The following is a 10225-nucleotide window of genomic DNA, read 5'->3' on the forward strand; positions in this document are numbered from 1 at the left end:
ACAGAACATTACCAGCACATCAGATGCCCATCCTGTCACCTAACAGTTCTTATTCCCCTTTCAGGATAACCACTCCAGGAGCCTTTTTAATATCATAGATTAGTATAGCCTATTTTTGAACTTTACTTAAACAGGTTCCTATACTATACACAATTTTGTGTCTAACTTTTGGGGTCAACATTGTGAAATTGTCTTCCTCTGTGTTAGCCATTCAAAAAATTGTTACGCAGTTTGTAAAAAAAAAAACTGATTCAGATTTTGGCTCTGTAATTTCTTAGACTGGATTTCTATAATGTCAAGAAAACATTTCAGATTTTCAATTTCATTTGTAAAGTAAGTAGATCACATTTCTCAAATTCATATAACTGGATATACCAATGTCAAACATCTCAACAACTCTCCCATCCATCCCTCTTTATTATTGTTATTATGCTGGCTATATAATTTTTAATGATGCATGAAAATTCAGATACATAAATGTAAGTAGAAATTAGAACATCTAAGGAGGGAAGTGGGAAATGAAATGAAAGCCATGCTCACTGATTGATCTTTGTCTCTCTCCTATTCAGGTAACAAGATAAATTCCTTCCAAAGTCAATGAATGAGATAAATCATTCCTGGGTGACCGAGTTTGTGTTGCTGGGGCTCTCTAATTCCAAGGAGCTCCAACCTTTCTTGTTTCTCATATTTTCACTACTTTACCTAGCAATACTGCTGGGAAACATTCTTATCATCCTCACTGTAACCTCAGATTCCTGCCTTCACAGCCCCATGTACTTTCTGCTCGCAAACCTCTCTTTTATAGATATATGTGTTGCCTCTTTTGCTACCCCCAAAATGATTGCAGACTTTCTGGTTGAGCACAAGACTATTTCTTTTGATGCCTGCCTGGCCCAGATTTTCTTTGTTCACCTTTTCACTGGCAGCGAAATGGTGCTCCTTGTATCCATGGCTTATGACCGTTATGTTGCTATATGCAAACCTCTCCACTACATGACGATAATGAGCCGCCGTGTGTGTATTATTCTCGTTCTCATCTCCTGGCTTGTGGGTTTCATCCACACTACTAGCCAGTTGGCATTTACTGTTAACTTGCCTTTTTGTGGCCCGAATCAGGTAGACAGTTTTTTCTGTGACCTCCCTCTAGTGACCAAGCTGGCCTGCATAGACACTTACGTTGTCAGCCTGCTTATAGTTGCAGACAGTGGCTTTCTTTCTATGAGTTCCTTTCTTCTCTTGGTTGTCTCCTACACTGTGATACTTATCACAGTCAGGAACCGTTCCTCTGCTAGCATGGCAAAGGCACGCTCCACACTGACTGCTCATATCACTGTTGTCATACTGTTCTTTGGACCATGCATCTTCATCTACGTGTGGCCCTTCAGCAGTTACTCTGTTGACAAAGTCCTTGCTGTGTTTTACACCATCTTTACTCCCATTTTAAACCCAGTTATCTACACTCTGAGGAACAAAGAAGTGAAGGCAGCTATGTCAAAACTGAAGAGTCGGTACCTGAAGCCTGGACAGGTTTCTACAGTCGTAAGAAATGTTCTTTTTTGGGAAACAAAGTAAACATACACAACTGTAACTACTGTAGCCTTGTCTCTACACAATTACAAATGGAATCACTATGATCATTTTTATCCATGGGGAGGGTGGATTAACTTGACTGTAAGATTAATTATAATAATAAAAGCCAAAGAATGGACCTTATTGATATTTAGATTCTCTTTCTTCATTCTGTGCTTTTTGTTTCTATTTCCTACTTTTTATTTAGAATTTTCATATGGTTTCTCTCATCTATGGAACATGAGAACTAGGAAGATCGGTAGAAGAAAGGGATAAAGAAAGGGAAGTAATCAGAAGGGGGAATGAAGCATGAGAGACTATGGACTCTGAGAAACAAACTGAGGGCTTCAGAGGGGAGGGGGGTGGGGGAATGAGATAGGCTGGTGATGGGTAGAAAGGAGGGCATTTATTGCATGGTGCACTGGGTGTTATACGCAACTAATGAATCATGGAACTTTACATCAAAAACCGGGGATGTACTGTATGGTGACAAACATAATATAATAAAAATATTATTATAAAAAATAGAATTTTTTAATATATAGGCTTTGCATACATTGAGAAATGGCATTTACTCATATATGATAAATAAATGGTACCTTTTTCTCTCAAAACAGTACTGCTCAGATGCCAATTACAGAGTAATAATAGGTACAGATATTTTTACAATAGCAAAAATAGATCTATTTACATATACATGATACACCTAGATAAGACTGCATTTCACACAGTACTAGGTAACTAACAACACATGAAGATGATTGGTGTTAATGGTATAGTAACATGTAAAACAGCAAGGCTATCCAGCAAAGGCTTTTATACTTAACACTTTCCCAAATCCTTCTTCAAAGTTGCTGCTTAATACATATTATTTATGGAAAACAACTTGCTGAATAAATTTATTCACCAGTGTTTTGTATTTATTTATGTTAATTTCTGGGTTTTTTAAATTTATTTATTTGAGAGAAAGAGAGAGCAAGCACAAGCAGGGGGAGAGGCAGAAGAATAGAGAAAGGGAGAAGCAGACTCTGCTAGCAGGGACCCCAATGTGGGGCTCTGTCTCAGGTCCCTGGGATCATGACCTAAACCAAAGGGAGACCCTTAACCTACTGAGCCACCCAGGTGCCCCTTAATTCTGTTTAATACTGATAAAATAATCTGGGGAATTTCAGAGATAAGTTATAATTCTTTACTACTTGTCAACATGATTATGGGAGCCTGAAACCTCATACAAAATACTCCCTCTCCCTATAGGTCTTCATAATTCCTCACTTCCCAGATAAGGTAGTTTTTTACATATTAATAGTTGGTAGAAATAATCATTTTTCTATGTGGATGTATTTAGGTAAAATTTTATTTTTATATTGCATAATGCAGGTCCAGAAAATGACAGAACATTATTTTAAGAACTTTGGGGTGGCCATGAAATTCCTCCTCCATGATCACTCATGAAAATAAGATTTTCTAGGAATCCTCATTATAGGTTATTTTAGGCTTTTACTCTTATTGTATTCACGTTTTTCCTATATTTTTCTACTGTATTCTAGTTTCATAATCTGTTATAGTGTTACCTGTTTCTGGACTCCAATCCTTAGAATCTCCTAAAAGAGTTCTACAACTATTATTACTGAAAGAAAAAATAACTTCTCAATTTTGAGCCAGAGGGTTCCAATTTATTATGGACCTAAAGGAAAAGTAATTCTAAGAGGGACATTTATACTGGTACAGGGCTACATATAGAAAGTAGAAAAATGTCTCTGCGCTCTCCCTTATGTTCCACATATGAGTGAAATCATATAATTGTCTTTCTCCGCTTGACTTATTTCACTTAGCATAATCCCCTCGGGGGGGTGGGGGAATGGGATAACTGGGTAATGGGTATTATGGAGGGCACGTGTTGTAATGAACACTGGGTGTTGGGGAGGAAAAAAGATGGCGGAGGATTAGGGGACCTTTTTTCAGCTGGTCCCCTGAATCGACCTGGATATCTACCAGACCATCCTGAACACCCACGAAATCAGCCTGAGATGTAGGAAGATACATCTGGATCTCTACAAACACATATCTCCAGTGCTGAGTATTGAGGTACAAACCGGGGAGCCATGAATCTGTGCACAGATATCAGAGGATAAACTGAAGGGGGAGGGAGCCATCCCGATCAGGCGCCGGGAAGCAGTAGCCACCTGCACTGGGGAGCAGGCCAGACTCGCAGACCAGTAGCCCCTGAGAAACCAGACTGAACCTGGGAACTTGGGAGCACTTGAACCAGACTGAAACCGGGAGCTCAGGAGCCCACGAGTGACCAGACTGAAAACTGGAGCTCCGGAGCATGCAGGAACCACACTGAAACACGGAGCTCCGGAGTGTGCACAGGAACCTGGGATGGCTGGTGGTGTTAGAAGCACAAAGGGCAAGGGGACCTGGGTGGCTCAGTCGATAAGTGTCTGCCTTTGCCTCGGGGGTGATCCCAGGGTACTGGGATTGGGCCCTGTCATCGGTCTCCCTGCTCCACTGGGAGCCTGCTTCTTCCTCTCCCACTCCCCCTGATTGTGTTAACTCTCTTGCTGGCTATTTGTCTCTGTCAAATAAATAAATAAATAAATAAATAAATAAATAAATAAATAATCTTAAAAAAAAGGCATAAAGGGCAGAGACTACGTGTAGGCCCTGGGAGCGAGGACTGGGAGAGCGGCTGTGGGGTACACAACCTGGGATGCTGCAGGGTTTTTAGCAGCAGGTACAGAAACAGAGTTAAAGTGTCCAGGAGAGCTCAGTGAAGAGCAGACTGCAATCTCTCTGTTCTGAGACAGAGGCTTGAATACGGCCACTGCTGCTTTGACTGTCAGAAGAGTCACAGAAAGGGGGGTAATCAGAAGGGGGAGTGAAGCATGAGAGACTATGGGCTCTGAGAAACAAACTGAGGGCTTCAGCGGGGGGGGGGGATGGGATAGGCTGGTGATGGGTAGAAAGGAGGACACTTATTGCATGGTGCACTGGGTGTTATACGCAACTAAAGAATCATGGAACTTTACATCAAAAACCAGGGATGTACTCTATGGTGACTAACATAATATAATAAAAATATATTATTATAAAAAAAAAAAAAAGAAGAGTCACAGAAAACCGCCAGGGAAAGCCGCCAGGGAACAAAAGCCAGGAAAAACCGGTTTGCACTGTGCCCATCCCCCTCCCCCCAACAGGGGGCAGAGCAACTCTACCCAAACAGGGTTACCTAGGTATCAGCATGGCAGGCCCCTCCCCCAAAAGGCAGGCTGAAAAAATAAGAACCCCACATCCGTAAGGTCCCTATAAAACAAGTGCACCTTGCTTGGGTCCTGGTCGATAATTTGGGCTCTGTACATCCCCGCAATCGCTCCTCAGAATGACAAGAAGGAGGAACCCCCAACAGAGGAAATAAACAGAGACTGTGGCCTCTGCCACAGAACTAACAGATATGGATATAAGCAAACTGTCAGAAATGGAATTCAGAGTAACAATGGTCAAGATGATGTGTAGGCTTGAAAAAAATATTAACAAAAATATTAACTAGAATATAGAATCACTAAAGGTGGAAAACAAGCATTTGTGTCCAAGAGGTAGAGAGGACCCCTCCCAAGATCAATGAGAACAGACCAACACCATGTCACATAATAGTACAATTCACAATTCTTAGAACAAAGGATAAAATCTTGAAAGCGGCCAGGGGAAGAGAATCCTCACCTACAGAGAGAGGAACATCAGAATAATGTTAGACCTCTCTACAGAGACTTGGCAAGGCAAAAAAAGCTGGTAGGACATATTCAGAGCACTAAGTGAGAAGAACATGCAGCCAAGGGTCCTTTTTCAAGCAAAGCCATCATTCAGAATTGATGGAGAGACAAGGACCTTCCAAGACTGGCAGAAACTAAAAGAATATGTGACCACCAAGGCAGCCCTACAAGAAATATTAAGGGGGGGTTCTATAAAAGTAAAAAACCCCAAGAGTGATACAGAAAAGAAATTTACAATCCATAGAAACAAAGACTTCACAGGCAGCATGACATCATTAAAATCTTATCTCTCAATAATCACTCTCAATGTGAATAGCCTAGATACTCCCATAAAAAGCCACAGGGTGGCAGATTGGATACAAAGAAATGACCCATCATATGCTGTCTACAAGAGACTCATTTTGAACCTAAAGATACATCCAGACTGAAAGTGAAGGGATGGAGAACCATTTTTCATGCCAATGGACCTCAAAAGAAAGCTGGGGTAGCAATTCTTATATCAGACAGATTAGATTTTAAACTAAAGACTGTAGTTAGAGATACAGAAGGATACTATATTATTCTCGAAGGGTGTATCCAACAGGAGGATCTAACAATTAAAAATATGCCCCCAACAGGGGAGCAGCTAGATACACAAGCCAACTCTTAACCAGAATAAAGAGACATATAGATAATAATACGTTAATAGCAGGGGACCTCAACACTCCGTTCTCAGCAATAGACAGATCATCTATGCATAAAATCAACAAAGAAACAAGAGCTTTGAATGACATACTGGACCACATGGACCTCATAGATATATACAGAACACTACCCCCTAGAACAACAGAATACTCATTCTTTTTGAATGCACGTGCAACTTTCTCCAGAACAGACCATACACTGGGTCACAAAACAGGTCTCAACCGAAACCAAAAGACTGAGGTTATTCCCTGCGTATTCTCAGACCACAATGCTTTGAAATTGGAACTCAATCACAAGGAAAAATTTGGAAGAAACTCAAACACTTGGAAATGAAGAACGCTCCTGCTTAAGAACGATTGGGTAAACCAGGGAATTAAAGAACTTAAGCAATTCATGGAAACCAATGAGAATGAAAACACATTGGTCCAAAACCTATGTGACACTGCAAACGTGGTCATAAGGGAAAATACATAGCCATCCCAGCCTCACTCAAAGGAATAGAAAAATCTAAAATGCAGTCTTTATATTCTCACCTTAAGAAGCTGGAGCGGGAACAGAACAGGTCTAACCCACATATGAGAAGGCAGTTGATCAAGATTGGAGGAGAGATCAATGAATTAGAAACCAGGAGCACAGTAGAGCAGATCAATGAAACTAGAAGCTGGTTCTTTGAAAGAATAAATAAGATCAATAAGCCACTGGCCGGACTTATTCCAAAGAATAGAGAAAGGACCCAAATTAATAAAATTATGAATGAAAGGGGAGAGATCACGACCAACACCAAGGAAATAGAAACAATCATTAGAAACTATTATTGACAATATATGCCAATAAATTAAGCAACCTGGAAGAAATGGATGCCTTCCTGGAAACCTATAAACTACCAAAACTGAAACAGGAAGAATTTGATCATTTATACAGACTGATTAATCATGAAGAGATTAATACTTATTATCAATTAAGTATTACTGATACTTATTATCTTATTATCTTTTGGGTTTTTGGGGGGGGTTGTTTTGTTTTTGTTTTTTGATAATAGCCATCCTAATAGGTGTGCTGTGATATCTCATTGTGGCTATGATGTTCATTTCCCAGATAATCATTTCAGCACACACTCACTCACCATTTGTATATCTTTTGGAGAAATATCTATTCAATACTTTGCTCATTTTTAAATAGATTACTTTCTGTTATTTTTAAATGGTGTTATTGAGTTATAAGAGTTCCTTATATATTTTGGACAATAACCCTTATCATATACATGGTTTGTAAATATTTTCTCCTATTCCGCAGGTTGATTTTTCATTTTGTTGATTGTTTCCTTTGCTGTGTAGAAGCTTTTTAGTTTGATGCAGTCCACCTTGTCTGTTTTTTCTTTTGTTGCCTGTGCTTTTGGTATCATACTCAGGATATTACTGCCAATAATAATGTCAGGAAGCTTTTCTCCTACATTTTCTTCCAGGAGCCCTACAGTTTCAGTTTCAGGTCTTATATTTAAGTCATTAGTCCATTTTGAGTTGATTCTTCTCTGTGATGGCAGATAACAATCCAGTTCTGTTCTTTTGTTTGTGGATATCGAACGTACCAACACCATTTATTGAAGACACTAACTTTTCCTATTGTGTACTCTGGGCACCTTTGTCAAACGTTAGTTGAATCTCTGCATGCATTTATTTCTAGTCTCTCTATTCTGTTCTACTGATCTATAAGTCTGTGTTTCAGGAAATAAGGGAAGGGTATTGAAATCTCTGATTAAAACTGTAAGTTGATATTCTTCTCCTTACAATTCTCTAAATTTTGCTTTATGAATTTGAAACTCTGCTTTTAAGGATGTGAATGTTCAGGGTTTTTATTCTCCCCCAATTGAATTTAGATTTTACTCTAAATCCTTAAGTATATTGATAATAGATTTTTTAAGACTACATCTTCCATTCCATAATTCCTATCATATCTGTTTTATTGACTGATATTAGGTCTTCTGTTTGAGTCTTATTTTCCTGCCTGTACACACACCTAGTAATTTGTATTGGATGCTTCACATCTTGGTATTATCTGTAGATTATTTCTATTTTGTTATCTTCTTCTGATTAATGTTGAAGATGTTTTTCAATGCTAAGATATTATAAGCTTTCTTGTTCAAATGTCTAAAATGCAATAAAATTATTTCAGGAAAGTCTGCAGAATATTTGGATACTTTCTTAAATGCTTCACAATATTTCCTATTTTATCTCTATTCTAATGTCACTCACGCTTCGTCTTTCATAATGAGCTAACATATAGGATTATATTGTCAAATCATACTTACATGAATTTGTGATCTTACTCATTATAAGCTTTTATTAAATAATTATGGGTTATAGGTAACTAAGGGGTTCAGAAAAAAAGACAAAACAGGTAAGTTTCTGGGACATCGAGGCCAGTTTCCCAGGTCTTTCCTTAGAGGAAAACTAATTCCTTTGGCTCAGCCTCAGACAACCTCCTCTAGATCAGTATGGATTAGATTTCTAAATGAATTTCACAGGGTTCTTCATACAACTAGATGCATTTAAACTGAAATGTTTCCATTCTACATTACCAAGATGTATATTTGTAAAACTTAAATGACATTTCTTAGAGAGCTGTGCCTCATTAATTCTGGATTCTATTTGCAATGGGTAATCCTTTATCAGCAACAAGGAATTTAATAAATAAAGTCTAGGGGCACCTGGGTGGCTCAGTCGTTAAGCGTCTGCCTTCGGCTCAGGGCGTGATCCCAGGGTCCTGGGATTGAGCCCCACATCAGGCTTCCTGCTCTGCTGGGAGCCTGCTTCTTCCTCTCCCACTCCCCCTGCTTGTGTTCCCTCTCTCGCTGGCTGTTTCTCTCTCTGTCAAACAAATAAATAAAATCTTTAAAAAAAAGAAATAAAGTCTATTTCTTCCAGAAAATATCTTTAGTTGATTTTCCTAGAGTCCAATTGATAAGCAATTCAATGTAGTTCCCCTGTCTTCTTTCCTTTACCCCAAGGGATTTCTTCACAGTGAAGAAAATGAATGGATAGCAGACAAGCTGCTTTAATTCATCCTCTCATACACTGATAAGCACATGACTTGCAACAACTTGGCCACCACCAAAGTTCCCCTATTATAACATTTTAGTTGTGCTATTATATCACAAATTTAGCAAAATACTTAAAACTATCGTAATGTAAAAAAATAATGACCAATTAAACCAATTCATTAAAATGGTGTTCACATACCTGTACTCCACAATATAAAAGTTATCCATCATGTAGACACAGAAGGAAAGAAAAAAAAAACAATAAAAATTTGAAGATACCAGAGCTTAAACATACTTAGCCTTTTTTCTACATACCTCTTGTTTTCTTTACAATGTATTTAAAGAAAAGAAGTTTGTTATATGCTGTTATAATTATTATAATAATTACATTAATTCCATACTTTTTACTCCATATTCCCAAATTTGCCTATTTCTTGTTTCCTGATATCAACATTTCTCACTCTTTACTCCTGCCCTAAATCAATGCTTTAAATGCCACAAGAGATATTATTTGATAATAAATTATGTCAAGAATTTATTTTAGAAAGATTAGATCAAGATTTGACAAAGACATACAGATTCCTCCTAAAAATGTGTGATATGAGACAATCTATTCAGGGATAGCAAAAGTATAAAACAAAAAAAATAAATAAATGAGTATGCTTTGACTCATATGACCCTATAAACTTTGTGACACATATGAATATGCCATTAAGTGTCTGAAGAGCTTTTATTTCAAAGGAGTGATTTGGAGCTTGCATTTGATTCCTCTCTTCACAAATTCCTTTAAAATAACCAAGTGAATACAAAAGTTGGAAAAATCATCTGCAAAAAAAATAATCAAAATATAAATAAATGTAGTAGTAAGTTTTGTGAACATGGATTAGGCAATGACATAACATCATATTTATGTAACATCAATATCCCAAGTAACATCAATATCATGAGTAACAAAAGTAAAAAGTGGATAAATTGGAATACATCAAAAGCCAAAATTTGAAAGGACACAATTAACAGAGTAAGAAGGCAGTTCATAGATCAAAATAAATACTTGCAAATTACATATTTGATAAGGAACTTGTATCCAGAATATATATATAGATCTTCTACAACTGTAAAAAGATGAAAAAACTCAATCAAAATATGGTCGAGGATGAGAATATAT

At 37.8% G+C, this 10225-nt stretch overlaps 1 protein-coding gene across 1 annotated transcript; it reads left to right on the plus strand.

The window, feature by feature from the left end:
- The first annotated feature begins 542 nt into the window (after nt 1-542).
- On the plus strand, nt 543-1572 carry LOC123786830 (olfactory receptor 4K15). The gene has a single exon (XM_045789184.2). It carries the CDS (start codon nt 598-600, stop codon nt 1570-1572), a length of 975 nt encoding a protein of 324 aa, XP_045645140.2. The 5' UTR covers nt 543-597.
- The last annotated feature ends 8653 nt before the right edge of the window (nt 1573-10225 follow it).

Source organism: Ursus americanus, chromosome 9 (assembly GCF_024610735.1).
Source record: "Ursus americanus isolate L20-20 chromosome 9, mUrsAme1.1.p, whole genome shotgun sequence".
In the NCBI taxonomy this organism is placed as follows: Eukaryota; Metazoa; Chordata; class Mammalia; order Carnivora; family Ursidae; genus Ursus; species Ursus americanus.